This window comes from Notolepis coatsorum (genome assembly GCF_963971535.1).
Source record: "Notolepis coatsorum genome assembly, contig: SUPER_15_unloc_3, whole genome shotgun sequence".
NCBI classification, from domain to species: domain Eukaryota; kingdom Metazoa; phylum Chordata; class Actinopteri; order Aulopiformes; family Paralepididae; genus Notolepis; species Notolepis coatsorum.
In genome coordinates this window covers 662,063-688,033 of record NW_028174864.1, presented here as the reverse complement: position 1 = coordinate 688,033, position 25,971 = coordinate 662,063, and the positions used below count along the sequence as shown (strand labels likewise).

Sequence of the window (25,971 nt, the reverse complement as noted above, 5' to 3'; positions counted from 1 at the left end):
TAATTTAAGTTAAGACTATTAAGGGGATGCAGACCAGAGAAAGACTTTCGTCTTGTTTACATCAGGGTCCCCCATTTTCAATTCATAGTGACATGATGTATTCATAGAGTATGATGAATTGAAAATGGGGGACCCTGATGTAAACAAGACAATTGTGTGTATTGAGCCGTACTGCATTGTACCCATTCTGCAATCTGTTAATAAAATGTTCAATCAATCAAACATTTATGACATACACAACATGACATTTATTAATATGGCATAGGGACATACAGGTATAGTACTGTTACATTTGTAACATACGATATACAAATATACAGTACTGTTCCCCAGAGATCCTAACAGAAAATATATGATGGGGAGGAGACTGTACATTAGGAGGGGGTGGGAGAGAAATATACATACGGTGGGGAGGAGACTGTCTATTAGCAGGGGGTGGGTGGGTGGGTGGGATAGAAATATACATACGGTGGGGAGAGAATATATACATACGTGGGGAGGAGACTGACTATTAGGAGGTGGTGGGGGGGGGTTGGACATTTACGGTAGCCAGTTTTGAATTTCAGCCTTCCGTAGGTGCTCTTTAAGAGCGGTTTTGAATGTGTGTAGGGATTCACATATTTTTATGACTGTGGGTAGGGCGTTCCACATTGATTGATTGATTGAATCGATTATAATATAATATAATGCAGGACCTCTTTTAGGGCGGTCTTTATTCGGCATGCAACAAACTGGACATGCAATTGGAGCGGCACACACACACCGGGATACACACACACACATGCATTGTCCTTTTCTCAGTCGCCGATGCGATTGAGTCTCTGTGCCTAACCCATCCCGTCGTCCTTCCCCCCATGGGCAGCCGGGAGCAGATAGGGCGTCAACGTGAGCCACGCCCCGGGGACCAATCCAAGTGCTCCTGTCCGTCTTCGTCAAGGACGCCACAGCGTTAGCGATCTGTTGTTGTGCATGTTTTTCCATTGGGTTTATCTTATCGGGGGTTGAAACCCTTGCGAGCATGGGGAGAACATGCAAACTCCACACAGAAAGGCCTGGGAGATACCCCACCTGGGTAACTGGCATCATGGAAACCTGGTCCCCAAGCGGGAATCGAACCCTGGACCTTCTTGCTGTGAGGCGACAGTGTTAACCACTACACCACTGTGCCGCTCATTGATTGAAAATTGTATTAACAGATTGCAGAATGGGTACAATACAGTACAGCTCAATACACACAATTGTTAAGAGGATGCAGACCAGAGAAAGACTTTCGTCTTGTTTACATCAGTGTCCCCCATTTTCAATTCATCATAACATATATGACATACACAACATACAGATAGACAGTACTGCTACATCTATACATTTATGACATACCAGATTTACAAATACAGTACTGTTTGTGATACAAAAAGCGTCTAAAAAAGAGAGTATATACATTTGACGTAGAAACTGTACATTGGAGGAGGTTGGGTAGGTGGGGTGGGGGGTTGGGTAGGTGGGGTGGGGGAACTGTACATTGAGGGTGGGTGGGTTGGGTAGGCGAGGTGGGGGAAACTGTACATTGGAATATCGACAAAACTTTATTTGGTCCCAAGAAGAGGGTCTCGTGTATTATTGGGTTAGGACATTTACTGTACATTGGAGGGGGTTGGGTTAGGACATTTACAGGGGCCAGTTTCGAATTGCAGTCTCCCGTAGGTGCTCTTTGAGAGTGGTTTTGAAAGTGGGTAGTGTTTCACATTCCTTTACAGCTTTAGGTAGGGCGTTCCACATTGATGTGGCATAATTGCGAAACGTGTTTAGTCCCTTGTTTGAGCCGAATCTGGGTTTAACATGATTTGTGGAGCTCCCTCTGGTGTTGTGGTCGTGGTATTCACTGACCTTTAGGAAGTATTTCGACCATAACCCCCTTATGACTTAGGCACACATACTACCACTACTTTTCAGTTCGGTATGCAGGCGGAATACAACATATATCATTCGAAGCATGGTTTATACATACTCACCAATAAGTCGTTCAACCCCATAGGACTTAAAATGACGTAAAATATTTCATGAGATTTTCCATCGACCTGGCAACCCACGGCTTTCATTCAAAAGCTAGCGAGATGTATTTACGTATTGAACATGTTTAATACTTACGCCACGACATCGCACACATTTGTTACGGCGATTGTGCACAACAACCTTATTGCCAAGCTTGTACAGTCAGTGGCGGCTCTACCACTAGGGGCGCTAGGGCGCCGACCCACCTGCTGGCCAGCTGCTGTTAAATCAGAGAAGAAGACAATAAAACTTTTTCGTTTTTGTGTTTTATAGCCCTATAAATAATATAAACATGTTTAAAATTAATAATATTTACTCATTTTAAGTATGTTTGTATTTCCAATGCACAATATAACGTTATTATCTAAATTAAAAAAACATCGTTTTCCAGAGCAGGAAGTGACATCACGTTTTTTTTTTCTTTTTGTATTTCTCGGCCCGGGCTATACGCGATAGCGCTCTGAGTGCGCGTCACAGTTTGATCGCTGTCTCCGTCACAGCCAATCAGTGCATACGGCGTTGTGCGTTGAAATATGACTATTATGTTGGAATCCGAGCGCGATTTGAAGCGGTCTAGAAAGCAGCGTGAACTTCCGTGAGAATTTCCATAGCCGCATTTCGCGGAGACGCTCTCCGATTGGCCGACGCCAGTATTTTTTTCCATGGCAGAATTTCACAGAGACGATCTCTGATTGGCCGAATCCAATTTCTAATGTTCCAATTCTAGCTTCTAGCTTGGTTCCTGGTACTAGGACTGTTGTTTGTCTTAGAGCGTGCCGTGCCGTGACTGCAAGTTCTTTAGACTGTTAAGCTTAGGCACTCTTTCAAAGTTGGTTAAGGTTAGAGTTTGTCTTAGAGCATGGCGATAGAACGCCAGGTAGTTTGCAGTCTGTTAGAGCGGAAATGGACAAAGGAATGTACTTGTTGAGTGTTGTGCTAACGTCGACGAGCTCAGCTGAGCTAACACTTGGCTAACAAGCTATATGGCGGATTATACACGTTTATCAAGCTCTCCTGCCCTGGACGTTTCAACTAAACAGTGAGTCTCTCTCTCTCTCTCTCTAACGTTAGTAGTACTAGGCTGGTGCGGGCTAACTGGCTATCGTTCTGGCAGCTAACGTTAGTAGTGCTAGGCTGGTGCGGGCTAACTGGCTATCGTTCTGGCAGCTAACGTTAGTAGTACTAGACTGGTGCGGGCTAACTGGCTATCGTTCTGGGAGCTAACGTTAGTAGTACTAGGCTATCGTTCCGTGATTTGTTTACTTGGTAACACGGGTTGCTAAGGAATTTAGGTTCGAGGTTGAAGAAATCTCTCTCTCTCTCTCTGCTTAACGTTAACGTTTGTAAATAGTTTTTTTAGGAGCAGTACTACTGCTGGCCATTCATGAAGCGAGACATTGCTGATTGTTTATTTATCGATGGCTCATTGATTTAACTACTGCAGCTCTCTCGGATTGAAAATACGTGGATTATGGCTTGTTCAATATCGTCTATGAATGAATGAATGAGAACTTTATTAACAGATTGCAGAATGGGTACAATACAGTACGGCTCAATACACACAATTGTTAAGGGGATGCAGACCAGAGAAAGACGTTTGTCTTGTTTACATCAGGGTCCCAGATTTTCGATTCATATCGATAGTTTAATAGCTAGCCTTGGCTCGTTTAACAATATGCAAAATATGTGTACAGCCCTGTACTCATACTGAAGTTATTCTTGGTATATAATAGGTCTGATTGTGTAACGAATCGATTCCACGTCGCGCTGTGTGTGAGAGAGAGAAGGAGAGAGGGAGAGATCTGCCTGTGTTTGTAGACGGGCGAGTTTTGTTTCTAACTTTTCTATTTATATATCGTGTTTCAAGTTGTGAATTAGAGTCTAGACTATACTTTATTTGACTGGTTGTGTGTTGTTGTAGTAACAGCTGAGCGACTCGTTCATAAGAGCCGATTCATTGCCGTGAGCGTGAGTCGAATCGCTCACGTCTTGCCATGAGTGTTGCGTGGTACTGTACTGTACATGTTTGCATTTTGCAAAATGTTTGGTATAGCGCCCCTAGTGGCGAAGTACCCACCGGCCACCACTGTGTACAGTCAGTGAATACCGTTCTCAAAGAGCACCTACGGGAGGCTGCCATTCGAAACTGGCCCCTGTAAATGTCCAAACACAACACCCTCCAATGTACAGTTTCTTCCCCCTCAAATGTATATACTCTCTTTTAGAAACTGTCTCTGAAACAGTACTGTATATTTGTATATCTTGTATGTCATAACAGTCTGGATGTAACAGTACTATTTATCTGTATGTTGTGTATGTCATACATTTTATGATGAATTGAAAATGGGGGACCCTGATGTAAACAAGACGAAAGTCTTTCTCTGGTCTGCATCCCCTTAACCCTTTCACTGCCACACGACAGCCGGTTAACAATTGTGTATATTGAACTGCACTGTATTGTACCCATTCTGCAATCTGTTAATAAAGTTTTCAATCAATCAATGAAAAGACCCAATGGCGATCAACGATTTAAACACTGTTAAATGTTAATTGTGCTGCCCAATCCCAATGTCCTTGTCCAGAGGAGGCTGACAGGAAGCTCTGCTCTCTCTCGGTGTCCAGAGGCGTGATTTTTTTTCCATAGCCTCTGTTTGCGAAGACGCTCTCTGATTGGCTAACCCGCGTACAGCGAGGACCCTCTCTGATTGGTTTAGCGCTCCGAAGGGTCTCTGGGATAGAAATGTCCGCCTTGTACATATATATTCTCTGCTTCGAAGTGGTTTGGCCCTCTTTCGAAGTGGGTTATGCTTAGAGAAAGAGGGCTTAGTTATAGTTAAACTCTCTCTCTCTCTCTGTGTCCAGAGGAAGCTGACAGGAAGCTCTGCTCTCTCTCTCTCTGTGTCCAGAGGAAGCTGACAGGAAGCTCTGCTCTTTCTCTCTGTGTCCAGAGGAAGCTGACAGGAAGCTCTGCTCTCTCTCTCTCTCTCTGTGTCCAGAGGAAGCTGACAGGAAGCTCTGCTCTCTCTCTCTGTGTGTCTCTGCTCTCTCTCTCTCTCTCTCTGCTCTCTCTCTCGGTGTTAATTTTGGCAGCTATTTTCATTTTAGTCTTAGTCATGTGTCAAGTGCTCCTTTTTCATTTTCATCATATTTAGTCATCTTCATTTATTTTTCGTTTAGTCAGTTCTAGTCAACTACAGGTCTGAGCATTTTAGTCTGTCAGTTTTTGTCTCAATTTTGTCTATTTTGTTTTAGTCTAGATTTTGTCGACGAAAACGGATGACATGTCTATTTTTAGTTAATGTACTAAAAAAAATCTTCTTTTTTTACAGCTAGTTTTATATATACTGTTTTTTAGTAATAACTAGAAAGTAATGGTATTTATTCAACAACAGGTGATTGTATAGATTAGTATTAGTATCATTAAATGACAACTATGCTCAACTATGCTTCACCCACGGAAAGGTTGTTCCACACGGACATTATACGTTGTTGCACTTGCTTCCAGAAGGCTCAGTTTAGGTCAGCTAGTAGCAGAGGCTCTGTTGTGATTTTTAATGCACAATAAATATTCAACATTCTCTTTTGAGACTCCGCCTCAGACTCTTATCATTTGGCACTAAAAGCTAAACATTGTCACCGGTATGGGTGTCTGCAGCATTATGTCATTAATTGTGTGCGAGAGCAGAGGTCGATCAGTGACCACGTTAGCATGAGCTAGGTTAGCCACTAGTTAACGTGAGCTAGATGGAAATACAAACAATGTAACGTTACTGGTGAAAAAGTGATTTACCTTGGAATACTCCTTTGCCAACTTGCTGTACTTTGCTTGCAGGTCTGCAGCTGGATTATGAATAGTCCCAACTTTAGCCAAGGAAACGTTAAGCTAAAACTAGCTTTTCAAATAGCTCTTCAGCTAATGCTAATAACAGAGCTCCCCGTCACACTGCTCTGTCGGGACGATGGCATTAAGAAAAGTTATAATTATTCTAATTATTTTGTCTCGTCTTGTTTTAGTCAACAATATCAACATACATGAAGAGAAATTTCGTCCTGGTTTTTGTAAATTACATTTTTGTGTCCTCAGTTGTGGTCAACGATATTTAATACACTATTTAGTCTCGTTAGCGTCACGTGGTCTTCAATAACGTGACGTCACGTTGTCGTCATGAAAAAAACCTTCGTTGACGAACATCTTTCGTCATCATTTTAGTTGACAAAATTAACACTGTCTCCATGTCCAGAGGAAGCTGACAGGAAGCTCTGCTCTCTCTCTCTCTCTGTGTATAGTACGCATTTCTAATTCATCACAATTTCTGTTCAATTTACAGCCAACATATTTTTACTTACATGTATACATTGACATACAGTATATTTATATGAGAAGGGAAAAGCACACAACATTCTTGGTCGACAGTTTTATCATAATGTTTATAACAACGCAGAACTACAAATGTGTGGCAATTCGGAGATGGAGCTTCATCAGCATGTGAAGGACATCTACCATCGCCATCTAGTGGTTTGGTCAGCAACTGCGGCTGAGTCGCCGTCAAAAACAACTGAACCTTTAAAGGAACACTCCAACATTTTGGGAAATTAGCTTATTTGCCATCTACCCTGGAGTTAGACAAGAAGATACAGTACATACCTTTTTCTTCTCTGTGCATGCAGTAGGAAGACGTTGGGAACTAGGCTAATGGAGGAACCTACTTCCAGTGACTGACGCTAAGCTAGATGTCTTCCTACTCCTACTGCACAGAGAAGAAAAAAGGTATGTATCTTCTTGTCTAACTCCAGGGTAGATGGCAAATAAGCTAATTTCCCAAAATGTTGGAGTTTTCCTTTCAAACCCCGATTCCATTCCCCAAGTTGATGACGAAGCAACAATGGCATTTTGGTCTCTTTGCTGTCAAATGTCCGACATGAGTCAATTAAAGACTTGCACAGTATCACTATATACAGTGTCATAGAACATTTCATTGGAATGTCTGTAGTTACAAAGCAATAGACCTACAGTATTCTGATCCACAAATGCGACAGTATGTACATTTAATAAAACTCAAACTTTTCCATTTGACCCGAGCCAGGTTTGGCCAAAACCCTTTTCCCCCTCAAGTGCTGATATTCTGGCAATAGTTATTCCTGACATCAACTTTAAACTATTGAACTTGAGATTTAAGGTACATTTCTTAATGCTAAAAACATTTTTGATCCACCTTTTCTCCCATCCCAATTTAGCCGTGCCAATTCTCCCCTCCCCTGTCTTGAACGTTGCTCGCATATGCCCCCCACTGGCCGGTTGTAGGGAGGATAGAAGCCTTGCATCGCATGTCCCCTCCGATACATGTGGAGGCAGCCTGTCACATCTTTTCACCTGCCAGTGCGGACTCTCAGTGGCGAGGTGTAACGTGTGGGAGGCTCACACTACCCCGCCATTTTCCTGTCTCTGCTGTGCAGGCGTCCCCCAACCGACCTGTAGGAGTCGCTGTCCACAACGTCCAGATTACCACCCATCGACTTCCACCCGCTAACTCTGCCAATTGAGTTAGTATGACGGCCGGCCCAAGCCGGAGGCAACGCTGACAGCCGGAGTGGAACCCGGTGTCTCTTGCGTTGGTGACGAGCGCCACCCAGCCGCCTACAATAAAAAGTGTATTTATAAAAAAAAAGAAAAGGAAAGCATTAACTGACATTCTGACATCCTCTACCTCTATCTGTCGGGGACCCGAGCTAGCTAGTAAGGACCAGCTAAATGTTTATTAAACTCTCTGAAATTGAAGTGGTCGATGCACGTCTTTAACACTTTGATTACCGGCCATTAACATGGTAAAACGTGGTTGAATGCCAGCACCCACTTCAATGATAGCGTTGTGAACGCATAATCTGTCTTAAATTATGGCTATGTGTCTAATCTGCCCGTCGCTTATCAATGACTTGTTTGCAGTCAACATTGTCGAAACAGATTTTTTTTCTTTTTTTTTTAATCGCTTCATTTCCGTTTTATAGCATTTTGAAAAGCCCTCGTTTTCAAGGAAAATATAAAGATTCCGTGATAAAAGGCATTTACTGGAATATTCTGGAATACACAAAAACGTTGTAATTTTTCGGCCTATTTATGAATCGTTTTCAAATAAACGCTAGATTATCGATAGTATATGTGTACTTATGCACGCTATAGAAGCGGGCTGAAATATGGATTATCTCATTTCCTGATCGCTTGCACAGCCACACAGCCACACACACACATAGGGCAAACGCTTATATCTCTGTGAAAATAGCTCTGATTATCCTAAGACTGGTAAAATCGATTCCATACCTTAGATCAGATGTTATCCAAAAAGATTATTCCAATTCCTGATCGCCATTCCAAATAGCGATCACGCTTATTGACTACAGTGTTGGGTACTGTAAATACATAATCCATGCGTTTTCCGGGCCGGCGAGCACAACGGATTCTTCAGTTGGCCTTTACGGAAAAGTAAAATGAGGAAACTGGGTCCCCCCCCCCTTCAGCAGTCTAAAGTAATGGGGTGCAGTACCACAGGGAGAGACGATAGGGGGCGGTATCTTCCCAATTGAGCTCAGAGAGACTCTGCAGCACTAACCTGAGGCTCGATTGATGAAATATGAATTCAAATCGCCAATAAAATAAAATACGACAAACAAACGCTATATAGCATTGGCGGGCACTCAAAGGTCGGCATGAACTAACGACAAAAAGCGTGGCTGGCATTCAAAGTGTTAAGGCCCCTGTGTGGCACACGACAGCTGTCCTCAACACCTCCTTCCTCAGTCGATCTGCTCTCATCTTAGAACTTCCATCAGTTTAAAAGCCCACATTATATTCCTCTCCGTTCCAATACGTAACAATATCAGAAATACATCCAACTGAAATCTCATTCAAATCCCCCCCCATCTCTCCTCCTCTCCCCCCCCCCCTCCTCTCCACCCCCCCCCACGAGTCCCTTCACCGCCCCCTGCTCCTCCTCCCCCCCCCCCCCCCCACGAGTCCCCCCCCCCCGCTCCTCCTCCTCACTCGTACTCTGCGATCAGCACCATCATCGCCACGCCGAGCAGCAAGGCCAGGATCTCCATCACCGACTGGCCCAAGCTGGCGCGTCCCACCAACAGTTCTGGAAGCACGGTCACCATGGCGATGTAAACAAATCCTCCGGCCGTGAACGGCAGGATCCAGGCGGTCGCCGCGGCGCCCACACCTTCAGCCAATAGGGAGCAGGCTGTGCCGGCCAGAGCGCCCACGGCTGTCAGCAGCTGTAGACACATGGCCTGGTGGGACAGAGAACAGAGCGGGGCTCGCAACTCACTTGATGCTCCAAGGTGTTTTAATTGACAAAATAATAGCAGTGGGTACAACGTTTCGACGACCCTTCCGTTCTTTTTCAAGTATAAATACAACACAAAAAATGACATCTTTTTATACAGGAAATTAAATAGATTACATATCAGCCCCACCTGGTGATCAGGGGCGGTCCCAAGACTTGCATGATTTATACATTTTATACACGATTAAGTAACAATTAGGGCCGTCAGTTTATCGCGTTAATTAGATTAATTAATTACACTGCAAATTATCGCGTTATGAAAATCAACTCAAAATTAATTACACTTTTTTTTTATTTAAATTTTTTACAATTTAGTGGACATCTATGGATCTCAGGCTTGAGTAAATTGTAATGAACCAAATGAGAATATCAATTAAATAATTTTTTTTTTATCTTTGACTGTCACCATGCTAAAATTGACCAGACCTGAAAAATCTAAGCAAATTAATAGATGGAAGAGGATCAAACAGAAGGTTTTGTAGATACAGTACTGAATTCTGCCATCCGGACACATGCAATTTTAAATGTGATTATAGAATAAAGAATAGCAGGCATAAAATGGTTATGCGATTAAAATGCGATTAATTCGATTAATTAATTACAAATCCTGTAATTAATTAGATACATTTTTAATCACCTGACAGCACTAGTAACAATTTATCTTTTACATTTGAATTCTTTTTGAGAAATTATATATATATATATATATATATATATATATATATATATATATATATATATATAACACAGTATTAGACATAATTTAAAGATAGGCAGCAGTGAGGTACTTTCTTTGGACCCGGTCCAGGTCCTAGCCACTGAAAACAAACTAAAACTAAAACGAAAAAACAAAGTCTATCTATTGACTGTCTCCCTCTATGAGTTAATTTACAAATAAGGTCTAATGTCAAAGTCCTCATTGAGTCCTGTTGATGCCATAGTTTTAAGATAATGGATCCACCACACTTCTCTCCTCAGTAGGAGATTATCTATACCTCCCCCTCGTCTTGGAAGATGCACTCTCTCTATTCCAAGGTATGTTAGTGATGAGACATTGTGGTGTGCCTTTTTAAAATGTAAAGCTACTGGGCTTTTTTCATCCCCAGTCCGTATCGTACTCCTGTGTTGGGACAGAGGCCACAGTTACCATCTCTATAAAGCAGATAGGGAATCATTCATAAATAAACTGTGTTCATATTAATCTCAGAAGTCATGAGATGGTTAACCAACAATATCCACAGAATCGTACTAAAAACAACACAGTGGCAGGAGTTTCATTTCAACGACAGGACATCCCAACGTCGACTCTAAACGACATGTTCGCAAACTAGGGATGTTAACAATTAATCGAAGATCGATTGATTGATCGTTAAGGATTTACTCGAACACATAACATTTACTCCATCTACTATCAAACAATGATGTGTTAGAATGTTGTCTGTCTCTTATTACATTGTAGCCGTCAGTAGAATGATGTCTTTTCAAAGCATGTTTCAATGGACAGATAACTATGACGAGGAGGAGTCTGGAGAACGCATAATCTGTTTTAAATTATGGCTATGTGTCTAATCTGCCCGTCGCTTATCAATGACTTGTTTGCAGTCAACATTGTCGAAGCAGATTTTTTTTTTTTTTTTTTAATCACTTCATTTCCGTTTTATAGCATTTTGAAAAGCCCTCGTTTAAGGAAAATATAAAGATTCCGTGATAAAAGGCATTTACTGGAATATTCTGGAATACACAAAAACGTTGTCATTTTTCGGCCTATTTATGAATCGCTTTCAAATAAACGCTAGATTATCGATAGTATATGTGTACATAAATGCACGCTATAGAAGCGGGCTGAAATATGGATTATCTCATTTCCTGATCGCTCGCACAACCACACAGCCACACACACACATCGGGCAAACGCTTATATCTCTGTGAAAATAGCTCTGATTATTTATATTTTATTAATAGCTCCGGCCGTGAACGGCAGGATCCAGGCGGTCGCCGCGGCGCCCACACCTTCAGCCAATAGGGAGCAGGCTGTGCCGGCCAGAGCGCCCACGGCTGTCAGCAGCTGTAGACACATGGCCTGGTGGGACAGAGAACAGAGCGGGGCTCGCAACTCACTTGATGCTCCAAGGTGTTTTAATTGACTAAATAATAGCAGTGGATACAACGTTTCGACGACCCTTCCGTTCTTTTTCAAGTATAAATACAACACAAAATTACATCTTTATACAGGAAATTAAATAGATTACATATCAGCCCCACCTGGTGATCAGGGGCGGTCCCAAGACTTGCATGATTTATACATTTTATACATGATTAAGTAACAATTAGGGCTGTCAGTTTATCGCGTTAATTAGATTAATTAATTACACAGCAAATTATTGCATTATGAAAATTAACAAAAAATGTATTACGAAAAATATTAAATTTCCGTTTTATAGCATTTTGAAAATCTCTCGTTTTCAAGGAAAATATAAAGATTCCGTGATAAAAGGCATTTACTGGAATATTCTGATTCATACCAGGAGCGGCTCTCTTGATGCACCCCCTGTACGAGGCACTAAGGGGCAAGAAGGACAATCAGGAGGTGGACTGGTCCCCTGAGAGGGTCCAGGCGTTTGATAGTGCTAAGGCTGCTCTCGCTAACGCTACAATGCTGGCACACCCGTACCCGGCCGCTCCAATAGCCCTCACGACCGATGCCTCGGACTATGCTGTGGGGGCGGTGTGTGATCAGTGGGTGGCCGGCGCCTGGCAGCCTCTGGCCTTTTTCAGCAGGACACTGCGGGACAACGAGAGGAAATGCAGCACGTTTGACAGGGAGCTGCTGGCCCTTTTCCTCGCCACACGTCATTTTAGGTTCCTGTTGGAGGGCCGGGAGTTCACCGCTTTCGTGGACCACAAGCCTCTGACCTTTGCCATGGCTAAGACCACGGAACCATGGTCGGCACGGCAGCAGCGCCAACTGTCCACCATTTCGGAATTCACCACGGACCTGCAGCATGTGGCGGGCAAGGACAACCTGGTGGCTGACTGCCTCTCCAGAGTGCGGGTCAACACTGTGCACCTGGGTGTGGACTACGCAGCCATGGCAGTTGACCAGTGCACGGACATGGACATCCAGGCATTCAGGACGGCCACGACAGGACTGAGACTGGAGGATGTGGTGTTCCAGGACAGTAAGGCCACGCTCCTCTGCGATGTCTCCACCGGCCGACCTCGCCCGATGGTCCCCGCTGGCTGGCGCCGCCGCATTTACGATGCTATACATGCTTTGTCGCACCCGGGGGTGAAGGCATCAGTTAAGCTGGTGGGGGCTAGGTTCGTCTGGCCGGGCCTCAGGAAGGACGTCAAGGGGTGGGCTGCCTCTTGTGTAGCGTGCCAGCGCGCCAAGGTGCATCGGCACACTAACCATTTCTCATCCCGGAGAGACGTTTTGATCACGTTAACGTGGACCTGGTGGGCCCGCTGCCCCCCTCCCAGGGGTTCACTCACCTGCTGACCATGGTGGACAGGACCACCAGGTGGCCGGAGGCTGTGCCCCCGTCATCCACTACATCGGCGGACGTGGCTCGGGCGTTCATCTCCACCTGGGTGGCCCGTTTTGGTACCCCTGCGGATCTAACTTCGGACAGAGGGCCCCAGTTCACGTCAGAGCTGTGGAGCGCCGTGGCGGAGAGTTTGGGGGTGAAACTCCACCGCACCGTGGCATACAACCCGCAGGCAAATGGTCTCTGTGAGCGTTTCCACCGCACTATGAAGGCGGCTCTCCGGGCGGCTCTTACGGACAGTAATTGGGTTGACCGTTTGCCGTGGGTCATGCTAGGCCTGCGCTCGGCCCCAAAGGAGGATCTGCAGTCGTCTTCGGCTGAGCTCATGTTGGGTCAGCCGCTGAGAGTCCCTGGGGAGTTCCTCCCAGGTGCCACAGCCCCCTGGTCAGCTGCGACTCATCGCTTGGCCATCCGAGACGCCGCCAGCACTTTCGCTCCCGTGCCCGCACATCACTGTTTTCCCCTGTCCTACATCCCCAAGGACTTGATGTCAGCCCCGTACGTGTTCATCCGCCGCGATGCCCACCAATCTCCACTCCAGGCTCCGTACGATGGGCCCTTCCGGGTCCTGGAAGCGGGACCCAAGAGCTTAATGGTGGACAGAGGGGGGCTTCAGGAGCGGATATCGGTGGACCGTTTGAAGCCTGCACACGTGGCCCCGGACGGGCCGGTGGAGCTGGCTCAGCCCCGACGGCGCGGCCGTCCACCCAACCCCACTCCTGCCGCAATTTTGCGGCCCGTGTCTGCCTCTACCCCGGCAGCAGCCCCGGACTCGCCCCCAGTCCAGCCTCACAGGGGAGGAGATATAGGGGAGTGGAGGTGTGTGTACGGTGTTGATTCTGTGAATGAATAAAGTAGGAAGTCACTGAAGGACCTGTCACTGTTATTGAATCGCCTCTTCCTTCAACTTCCCACAACACTACCTTATGCATACTGCACCTTATGTGAATACTGTATTTCTTCAGTTACCGGTAGTTAGATAGTAAATTATATTGACTTATTTGTTTACACTGCTTGTGTTGTTTTTACTACCTCAGTGTTTCCCCTACCATTGCCCCGCCAACCGGACGCCCCGCCCCTCCAGAAAACATATATAAAAAAAATATATATATATAATTTCTTTTATTATTAAAGTTTGCTTTAATCAGCTAAATTATAGCTAAATTATACATAAATCGGGTTTCATATAAATCAATCTTCACTAAGACATTAAACCGGTGGTGCAGCGCGGTCTACGGAGACGCAGAAACCAAATCCACTCCGAGACAACTCCGAGACTGACTAGCATCGCGCGTCACAAGTCTCAGGGCTAGATCCACAAAGAATGGATTGCACGGTGCTAATTGCACCCTTACTTACAATTCACTGAATTGAAAAGGGGGGACCCTGGTGTAAATAAGACGAAAGTCTTTCTCTGGGCCCCGTTCCCCGTACCTGGCTAACTGAGTTAGCCGGATAATTTTCAGCATAGCTTGACTTAAGCCAGACCTTTCCATTCCCCGACGCTCGATTGTCTAAATCACTATGACAACAGATCAAAAAGTTTGAACCTGGTCGAGGGCAGGGTTAAGTTCAGTTAGCTGGATGAACTATGGCCACACCCCCGCAAAGAAATCCCAGCTCCCTTCCTGAAATATTTCTCACAGTCTAGATCCCATTATGCCATTCTGAATTATGTTTTTGGGCTTCGTTTGAAATGTAAAATAATAGGTCTGCAGTAACGCTGATAATAAATCATATTCAGCCTATGAATTTACTGTCCTATATAATGCACGTCATATTTATACGGATACGGCGCTCGCGAGTCGCGACACACAGTTATTTTAATAACGGACTAAACGGATCATTGCAAATGTGAATCCCGCTGGGATATTTTTAATGAATGAAACCTATCGGGTGTTTGGCTCTGATTAGTTTAATATTCTTCGCTGTGTATTTGCTTAACGGAGCACCCGGATGCGTTTCATTCAAGCTGAAGCGTCTATGCGCGGATTGTGGATATGAATTATGAGGAATCTGAATCTGTGGAGTATTTAATTGTATCACTGTGACAGTGTCACACGTTATTGTGATATTGTAACTGGGATTAAAATATATGAGGAGATGCGCTGTTTGATGGATTTGATGACGTGACGTGACTTGATAAATTGAATGAGCCTTTGACGTTTTTGATGAATGAATTTGAGAAAATGCATTTATCTTTTCAAGCACTGTTATCTGATGATGAACATGAGGTGTCACTGGTATAAACCAAATGGTAATCAATTCAATGCATGTATGGATTAGGTCCGAAACAGATTACAACCTGATTAATAGTGTAACTGCAAGCCTCCCTCCAAGCCTCTCTTTGGAAACCATGTATTTATATACCTAAGCACATACAGATATCCTCATAATATAATTTGTATCAATTAGATATACTATTTGGGCTTATTTTTATCATTATTCTGAAAGAGCTGAACTAATTATTTTCGCTAGCAAGATCTCATTTGATTATTCATTCCATAAGCCTATACTGCCAGCAGGCACGCCCATTCTGCAATCTGTTAATAAAGTTTTAAATCAATCAATCAATCAATGCCGTTAGAAGATCAGGATTTCTGCTATCGACACTTGCTGTCTTTTCAGCTGAGGCGGGCGCGCGCAATTATCCTGAGTCTCAAGTCTGGTTCAAATGAACGAGACTGAATCCACCTTCGAGGAACAGGAAAATCCCGGATTCAAACATCGGGTTAATTGAATCTGGATAATGGGACTCTTGATCGACTTAGTTGAACCAGGTACGGGGAATAGGGCCCTGGTCTGCATCCCCTTAACAATTGTGTGTATTGAGCCGTACTGTATTGTACCCATTCTGCAATCTGTTAATAAAGTTTTCATTCAATCAATCACCTTGTTAATATTTATTCACCTAATTTATGTGCAATCATTTCATTTCAGCTCAGTGTAGAGAAATGCACCGATACTAACAACCGCCTTACTAGTAGTTTTGGGGGGCTACCACCCCCCCTGAAAAAAATCCTAGGTGAAACACTGTACCTGTACCCCCCCCCCCCCCTCCCCATGCTGCTATGATGCCTGAATTTCGCCAAGGGGATCAATAAAGGAATATCTTATCTTATCTATGTTCTGGATCTACTGGGTTTGGACAGGCAGCAAGATCAGCAAAGCATGACATATGAAGATGTAGTTGTTTGTAGTTTAAATGTCAATAAGTCGGCTATCAAGTAGAGCGTTTCATCATCACAATTTCAATGTATCTTTGAAATTAGATTTTTTTTTTATTTAAAAAGCATTACTGTATATTTTATTGCATTTTTATTCTATTTTATTCTACTCTTATCTTAGGCAATTTGATTTGTTTTGTTATTCTTATTCGTGACCTGTTCTGTCTAAATGTTTAATGTTGAGAGATTTGCCAAATTTCCCTCGGGATAATAAAAGTATTTCTATTCTATTCTATTCTACAGGAGATCCAGGGTTTAAAACATGCAGGAACAAGGAATTACGACCCTTCCCACGTTTCAGTGTTGCAACCTTCATTAGATAATTAAGCAATATTTCTCAACAGGGAGGACTATACCGTGAGACTTGGTAGTAACCAGGTTAGTACTATTTTTTACTATTATTAGTGAAGAGTTTTATTTATCCATTTGTTTTTTAACCCTTTCACTGCCACACGACAGCCGGTTAACCCTTTCACTGTGACAATACAGAAGGTTAGCCCTTTACCGACGGCGATGCTCCATCATTAGCATCATTAGCTCTGCGGATGCTAAAGGGTTAAATGAGAGAGTGTTCCACCTCTACCACTCGATCCAATAACAGTTCCATACCGTGGGCGTGGCCGTGGTCATGTGACTCTTCACTGGCGTGTGAGTGGCCAGGTCCTTCATCTCCTGTGTGAGAATGGGGTGCTGCAAGAACAAACGAGAGGAAAAGGTCAAACAGATCATATAATAAATAATAAACTTTATTTGTGTTTACTGCTTGATGCACTACAGGGCCAGGCTGCGTGTACCCGGAATTCGGTTTCCGGGTTCCTCTGATTGGCCGCGACCCCCACGTGACCCGCCCCCCTATCCACCGCGGACTCGCTCGCTTCCTCAATTTATACGCATGGAAGTATTGACTGAATGAATGAATGAATGAAAACTTTATTTAACAGATTGCAGAATGGGTACAATACAGTACGGCTCAATACACACAATTGTTAAGGGGATGCAGACCTGAGAAAGACGTTTGTCTTGTTTACATCAGGGTCCCCCATTTTCAATTCATATAGAACGACTACGCCGTAACAAATCATTAAAAGAATATACCGTTAACTGGAATATGTTGTGCCTTTACACATATGTTGGATTATGTAATTGGTTTGTCATGACAAACAAATAAAAAAATCGCGATTTACCCACTGGCTACAACAACACTCAGTTATCGCGATATGATTTTTTGCCATATCGCCCAGCCCTAATGAAAAGCGCTATACAAATAAAGTTATTATTATTATTATTACTACCCAGAGCGTGGGGGATGAGGTGGAGGAAGGCGTCTCCCAGAAGTCCTCCGGAGGCGAAGCTGAGCAGCACCTTCAGCAGGTTCTGGTGTTTGTCCGTGTTGGACTGGACCGGGATGAGGAAGAGGATGAGGAAGGGCGCGGCGCTGATCAGCAGAGTGGCTCCAATGGCCTAGAGAGGTAAACAAAGAGACCAGGGTTTATGTTTATGTTTATTAGGATCCCCATTAGTCATCATCAACGTGTTGACTATTCCTCCTGGGGTCCTCACAGATAAACACATACAAATATGAAACATTCAGTGTAACTCAGTCATATATCACATCCATAATCAATAGAAAATAAAACAAAAGGTCATAGGTGAATCCATTTCACCATACCTTTAAAAAAAGCACAAAGTAAACAGAAGGAGTTTGGATAACATGGCTGCAGCTACACTCATGCATGATGACATATATTGATTTCCTTCCGGATTATGGCTCCTTTAAGTTTATTTTTGAAACTGTCCTTGTTTTCCGTCCGTATGATATGTAATGGGATCCTATTCCAGTATGTTATGGCTCTATACTATACATTGCAGTTTTCTTTAGAGCGTTGGTTCTAGGCAGAGGTAGGGTGAAGCGACTACTTGAAGCATGTATTATGGTCATGTCTATCATTGGTGGATAAAAGCATAGAATACAATTGAGTGTGTTTACCTAAGGTACAAATGTTCTTTAAAAACCTAATCAAACTGCATGCTAGCCTCTCCTCCACCCTCATCCACACAAGGATTCAGAAAGGTGATCTTGAACACATCAAACCCGTGTTTCCATGCTGCCGATACCGGAGTCATAACCTTTGATTGTAGTCCGATACGGAGTACTTTACTCAGCGGTGTAGCCTTAGAGACCACTGGTTTGGGGTCACTAGGCAGACATGTATATACTGTACCTGTAGGGTTGTATTCAAAGGTTGAAACTTTCCATGGGAATATATGAGAATTAATGGGAATGAACCAGAAAAGAAAAAGGAAATATAGGGGTTATTTGCACAGGCTGTATTTACCATGTCATATGAAGGGTATCTGCAAGTTCAATTTAAGACTTTTTAAGACCTTTTTAATACCACTCAGAGCGAACCACGACAATGCTAGCAAAACAACAACAACACGTAGCGACACTGAACTGGGAGCTGCACCAATTTAAATTATTGCACGTTCCATATAAGCCGTCACCAGACAAGCTCCTGGTAGCCCCGCAATAAACAACATTTCATACATTTTATATTATTTCATCTCCCGACAGCCCAACCAAAATGTAATACCTGTGCAAATGAAATGTAAGACTTTTTAACTGAACTGACCTGGGACACCTTTCCCAGAGTCTTAAACTCGGCTAGATGATCCATAATCCACTTCCATTAATTTGTGCTAAGCTAGGCTAGCTTGCAGCCAGATAGCTTTCTACTGAACGCACAGAGAGGAAACTGGTATCTATCTTCTTGTCTGACTCTGGAGAAGACGGTGAGCACATAATCCCATAGTTTCCCATAATGTTGGCGTGTTTCTTTAACATCAACATACTGTATGTGACATGGTGTTACGCTGCATGGTGTTGCTGTGGTTTGGGTTGTCTGCTTATTATGGGAACTGTGTCACACAGGGTTGCACTCTGTCACCTCACTGCAACGTTACAGCTTCCTGTTCACATACTTGCTGTATATCTGTATATCTGAGAGTCTATATTCAGGGTTGATTGTTTCTAATCTACATATAGATGGGCTCAGTGGCAGTGCGTTGCTAGGCAACAGATTGGACCCAGGTGTATTTCCTGTTGCAGTGTTTACTAATATCAAATATAGGCGTGTTGTCCATTTAGAATGTTTATGGTGCAGTGTTTACTAATATCAAATATAGGCGTGTTGTCCATTTAGAATGTTTATGGTGCAGTGTTTACTAATATCAAATATAGGCGTGTTGTCCATTTAGAATGTTTATGTTGCAGTGTTTACTAATATCAAATATAGGCGTGTTGTCCATTTAGAATGTTTATGTTGCAGTGTTTACTAATATCAAATATAGGCGTGTTGTCCATTTAGAATGTTTATGTTGCAGTGTTTACTAATATCAAATATAGGCGTGTTGTCCATTTAGAATGTTTATGTTGCAGTGTTTACTAATATCAAATATAGGCGTGTTGTCCATTTAGAATGTTTATGTTGCAGTGTTTACTAATATCAAATATAGGCGTGTTGTCCATTTAGAATGTTTATGTTGCAGTGTTTACTAATATCAAATATAGGCGTGTTGTCCATTTAGAATGTTTATGTTGCAGTGTTTACTAATATCAAATATAGGCGTGTTGTCCATTTAGAATGTTTATGTTGCAGTGTTTACTAATACTGTATCAAATATAGGCGTGTTGTCCATTTAGAATGTTTATGTTGCCAAGTTGAAACCGTGTATAAACTGACTGCCTACTGACTCTAGTGAGTCATGTGTTGTGATTGATTATCTGCCTTAGAAAGGTCCAGAACATTTTCTATTTAGTAGAAAGAATGACAGCAATGGTTCAGGACAACTGGTCAGGTGACCCATAGAAACGTCACTATGAATTAGAAGTACGATGGTGTCATACAGCAGCACGCCTGTTCTAGGAGGGTTGATGAAGCCTGTTCTAGGAGGGTTGATGAAGCCTGTTCTAGGAGGGTCGATGAAGCCTGTTCTAGGAGGGTTGATGAAGCCTGTTCTAGGAGGGTCGATGAAGCCTGTTCTAGGAGGGTCGATTAATGAAAAACCCAACACTAAACCAAATAGCACCACATCAAGGTTTGGTGTGTGTTGCACAGGGGCTTATGGAGGTGATGGGATCATACCTGCGTCCAGAGCTCCACCAGGTCTCTCTTCTCTCCCTCCGCCTCCCGCTTCACTCGCTCCTCTCCGTGCGTGTGTCCATGGCCGCTCTCTTTGTGCACACGCACAACCTCCTCATCATCATGGGCGTGTCCGTGGTGTTCCTCATCATGGGCGTGTCCGTGGTCGTGTCCGTGGTGTTCCTCATCATGGGCGTGTCCGTGGTGTTCCTCATCATGGGCGGCGTGTCCGTGGGCGTGTCCGTGGGCGTGTCCGTGGGCGTGTCCGTGGGCGTGTCCGTGGTGTTCCTCATCATGGGCGTGTCCGTGGTGTTCCTCATCATGGGCGTGTCCGTGGTGTTCCTCATCATGGGCGTGTCCGTGGGCGTGTCCGTGGGCGTGGTGTCCCTCATCAGGCAGGTTGGCCTCCGCGCTCCACTTACTTGCTCCGTGGTGCATTTTTACCTGAGGACCGTGGCCGTGGCAACCGCCTTCGCCATGGGAGTGGGCGTGGCCGTGATGATGGTGGCCGTGGTCGCCATGGGAATGGCTGTGAGCGACAGCAAGCAGCAACACTGCAGACGTGAGCAGCAGACGTACATGGGTCATCTCGGCCCCTGTGAGGGAGAGGGAGAGGGAGAGACTGTTGAGAAATAAAGAAACACAAACATTGTATGGTTGGTGGGTTAACAACCTCTTGAGCCCGGAGCCCTATTTTCTGAAAATCCGCCTAAAAATACATACCTAAGTAAATGGAAGATTGCTCCACTTGGGTTAGGGTTGATTGTTTCAAATCTACATATAGATGGGCTCAGTGGGTCTGCCTCGTTAGACTGTAGGTAATGATATAACAGTAGTGCCTCGTTAGACTGTAGGTAATGATATAACAGTACTGCCTCGTTAGACTGTAATAATATAACAGTACTGCCTCGTTAGACTGTAGGTAATGATATAACAGTACTGCCTCGTTAGACTGTAATGATATAACAGTACTGCCTCGTTAGACTGTAGGTGGCGTTTTACCTTCAAATGAGCAAGAAATTTAGTCTTAAATGATGGTGGAGAGAGCAGAGTGTGGAAACAAACAGTCTGGATTTAATATTGAAATGTGTTTTTTACGTTAGAGCCAGGTGGCACGGATTATACATACAGTGAGTCATTGTCTCTACCATTTGATGAAACGTCAATACTCCGTTGACTCTATTAACTTCTGGTCATTGAGTTACATTTTGAACGAATGAATGAATGAAAACTTTATTAACAGATTGCAGAATGGGTACAATACAGTACGGCTCAATACACACAATTGTTAAGGGGATGCAGACCAGAGGAAGACATTTGTCTTGTTTACATCAAGACAAACACCATTTTGCCCTTGCTTTTTCCAGCTGGGACTTTTCATTCAAACAGCAAGGAATTTTTAACACAGACTTGTGGGTCCAAGCAGTACGCTACATAATTAACATTATTAACATGCGTGTTTCGTACGAGGTCTGTGCTGTGCATAGATTCTCATAATATACCTGCATAATCCTTCTATACTTTTACACCTGCATATAACCCATAACTCTGTATGTGCAATAATGCTGTTTAGACCATATATATATTTATTCTTACTGTAATTATATCTATTCACATAATATGTATACCTGCATATAACCCTTTTGACATAACTGTAGATTCTATATCTGTACTGTAGTACATATCCCTTACCTACTCTTACTAGTTACACTGCTGGTCAGTATGACTTACAGGTATAAAGACACTATGGTAGTATCACTGTACATATTAAATACTACAACTCTGTACACATACTTCTGATTAGCACTATTACTCAGTAGTACTCATTTATTGTTTAACCTTTATTTACCCAGGGTAGGTTCGCTGAGCTGGTGCTCTTTTTCAGGAACGCCCTGCTTCACACTCACACCTCTGGTTGGGTGCCAAACTGCCAAACTTATTTTCGTTGTAATGTACTTGTTGTGCTGTATAATGACATATTACATTATTTTGAATGTAATGTAATGTAATCTAATGTATCTATGTACGCAATGAATGGGCCAGGTGATTATACCAAGTGATTGCTTGATTGAAATGTTTATTAACAGATTGTAAACTGGGTACAATACAGTACGGCTCAATACACACAATTGTTAACACTTTAAGTGCCGAAAACGTGTTTAGGCGTCTTTCCTAGCCATGCTAAAGTTGCCGAGGACGCCCTAACTCGTCTTTAATATCAATATTTCAAAAATCTGTGATCGAAATCATATTTTTCCTCCGCAGCCCTGAGACACAGTGCTGGCCTCCTCTCAACCCTCTAGCGGTTCAAGAGCGCCATCTGGTGGCCGATCGGCAGAAGCGCCAAACAGGAAGTCATGTGGATGAAGTGCTGATCACCCATATTACTTCCGGCCACTCTCTATAGCTCCCGCGACTCCATCTTGAAACACTCGATAATAGATCGCTCGCCCTAACTCAATAAACAACGTTATTTGGACGTATATACTATTATACAACCTGGAAATGGACCGGGTATTTCGACATCCCATAATGGAAAACTGTCTACCCCACGCTGATCGCCCAACGGCCCGCGGAGACTGGGGTGAGTTTTAGCATGTAGTATTACCGTGTTCGACACTAACTGCTATGATGAACATTTGACCCACATTAGATGAATGGTATAACGTTGCCCACGGAATTATAAACGATCCCCCGCCCATCCGGTCATCATCAGATGATACGTAGAAACTTCTAGAAGCACGTCCATTTGAAATTTTTCATCTGGCACCGATCGCTACCAAACTGTATTGATCATCAATATAATGCATTTGGGGCTATAAATCAAGTTCTGGAGAAAGCTGCAGAAAGAGATGAAAAGATCATATTTTAGTATGAATATGTGAATGAAAAAGTTGAACGTTCATACACCCTGAACAATACATATAGGACATTGAATGGGCCCTAATAATGGCAATCTAGCAATAGAATTTAAAAAGTTATAGCCCTGCAAAGAAGGGGAACTTCTCCATAGACGAATAGAGCTGGCAAGGGATGGTATATCATGAATTTAACCTTCGGCAGTTAAAGTGTTAAGGGGATGCAGACCAGAGAAAGACTTTCGTCTTGTTTACATCAGGGTCCCCCATTTTCAATTCATCAGGACATACATGACATACAGATAGACAGAACTGTGTAGTAAAAAGAGATCGTAAAAAATATATACATCCGAAAGGGAAGAACCCACCAACCTCCTCCAATGTACAGTTTCTACATCAAATGTATATACTCTCTTTTAGACGCTTTTTGTATCACAAACAGTACTGTATGTGTAAATCTGGTATGTCATAAATGTATAGATGTAGCAGTACTGTCTATCTGTATGTCATGTATGTCATAAATGGCCTGATGAATTGAAAATGGGGGACCCTGATGTAAACAAGACGAAAGTCTTTCTCTGGTCTGCATCCCCTTAACAATTGTGTGTATTGAGCCGTACTGTATTGTACCCATTCTGCAATCTGTTAATAAAGTTTGCAATCAATCAATCAAAGGGAAGAAACTGTACATTGGTGGGGGGGGGGGGGGGGGCAGGATATAAACTCTAGTTTCGGCTGACGTGACGTAGCTAACGTTAACTTATTGACCAGATATGCCTGTACATATATAATATATATAATAATATAGTTGTGTATGGTAGGGTGACCCAAACGTCCTCTTTTGCCCAGACATGTCCACTTTAGGTATCTCGAGGCAGAGTGTCCTCTTTTTGGAATCAGCACTTTGACGGAGTTAGCATCTTTAGCTCGCTGGCTAACGTTAGCTCGCTAACAACAACTCGCTCACAACAACAACAGCAAGGTGTTAACACTTTCAGCGCCACGCCTGGTTTTCCGTTTTACCGCTTGAATGCCACCATCGGCGCCAATGTTAACGTTAATATCGCCTAATCTATGTTTTAAATTATGGCTATGTGTCTAATCTGCCCATCGCAATATCAAAGACTATTTTCCAGTCAGTGCTGTGAAGGCAGATTGTTTTTTTAGAGCAGTTAGAAAAGCCCCCGTTTTGATATAAAAAACAGCTCATTCTGGAGCATTCTATGAAAATCGTCTTTTAGTGGAATATTCCACAACGTTGATATTCGTCTGCCTTTTTATGAATCGTTTTCAAATAAACGCTAGATGATCAATATTATACGTGCACGCACGCACATTACGGCCGCGCACTGATAATCGCTCCGTTGATTTCCTCACGGACTTTTACAGTGAAACCGAAAGAAGACATTTCACAAAACAGCTTATAACTTCATCAAACTTACTCTGATTATCCTACCACTGATAACATAGAGTCCTTACCTGACATCAGATGGTATCCAACTGGTATATTCCAATTCCTGATCACCATTCGAAAAAATCGATACGTGTATGGATCCAACGCGATACAGTAGAACTCCATGATCCGCGGGGCTCTGAGGCTCCAGAATGAACTCTAGTAACCCCGGCTGGATCAGTGAACTGGAAAATGTGGAGTACCGGATTTTTTTCCCCATTCATTTTCATTGAGTCCATTCCAAAATCACTTATGTCATCTGGGAGACGACAGGGGGCGCTTTTTTCCACAGTGATCGCCGGCGCCCCTCGGCTATACTCGGGTAGGCTCGGGTGATGCAATAGTTTTTCAGATCGCAAATAAAATAAAAAAAATAAAATTCCGAGAAATCTCGTGAGTGGCATGCAACCACCTAAAAAAAAAAAACGAGAAATCTCGTGAGTGGCACTCAAAGTGTTAACTAGGTCCTGCTGAACACAGAGGGTCGGCGTCGGTGCTCACCTGTGTGTGAGCTGTGTTGCTCCTGCTGCAGGGTTCAGTAGATGTGTGTGATGTGCAGTTAGAGCAGCACGTCGCAGTCTGTCTGTCTGTCTGTCTGTCTGTCTGTGTTGCTGCTGCTCAGAGACGTGGCGTCGAGTGGTGGAAACCTCGCGAGATCTCGTTCCTTTCCTCCGTGAAGCCGCGACACATATCGTAATATCGCGAGAGGTGTGTAACAAGTTTGAAAGATCTTTCTGAAAAGCAAAAGCCGGATATTGATTGATTGCAAAGTTTATTAACAGATTGCAGAATGGGTACAATACAGTACGGCTCAATACACACAATTGTTAAGGGGATGCAGACCAGAGAAAGACTTTCGTCTTGTTTACATCAGGGTCCCCCATTTTCAATTCATCATAACAAATGACATACAGATAGACAGTACTGCTACATCTATACATTTATGACATATCAGATTTACAAATACAGTGACAATGGTAAAGCAGTATGGGTTTAAACACATTACCTCTAGCCCCTTGTATCCACAGGCCAATGGACAGGCTGAAAAGGGGGTCCAGATTGTTTAAGAGGCTGTTTAAAAAGGCAAGACAGTAACACTGACCCATGCCTGGCTTTGCTAAGCTACAGAGCAACACCTCTGGAGTGTGGAGCGCCCCCTGCTGAGCTCCTCATGCAGCGCAAGCTGCGCACCACGCTTCCACACATTCCAGATGAAAAGGACATGGGCAGGGACACCAAAGAACTGTCCCACAAGAGGATGAGACTCAAGCACAGACAGAAACTGAACTATGACAAAACAACAAGGGGACTGGAGCCCCTGCAGAAAAACGATGTTGTGAGGATCGAGGGT

The 25,971-nt window shown here is 43.4% G+C and overlaps 1 protein-coding gene across 1 annotated transcript; it reads right to left on the bottom strand.

The window, feature by feature from the left end:
• Nucleotides 1-9,078: 9,078 nt before the first annotated feature.
• On the bottom strand, nt 9,079-25,223 carry LOC311242265 (zinc transporter Slc39a7-like; the record flags this gene model as incomplete). Its single annotated transcript, XM_084338468.1, has 8 exons — nt 25,122-25,223; nt 20,313-20,905; nt 17,460-17,628; nt 16,777-16,857; nt 13,443-13,528; nt 12,061-12,171; nt 11,359-11,469; nt 9,079-9,333 (listed from the first exon to the last, which is right to left on the bottom strand). The coding sequence occupies exons 2-8, from the start codon at nt 20,895-20,897 to the stop codon at nt 9,079-9,081; spliced, it is 1,398 nt and encodes a 465-aa protein (XP_084194594.1). The 5' UTR covers nt 20,898-20,905; nt 25,122-25,223.
• Between the last annotated feature and the right edge of the window lie 748 nt (nt 25,224-25,971).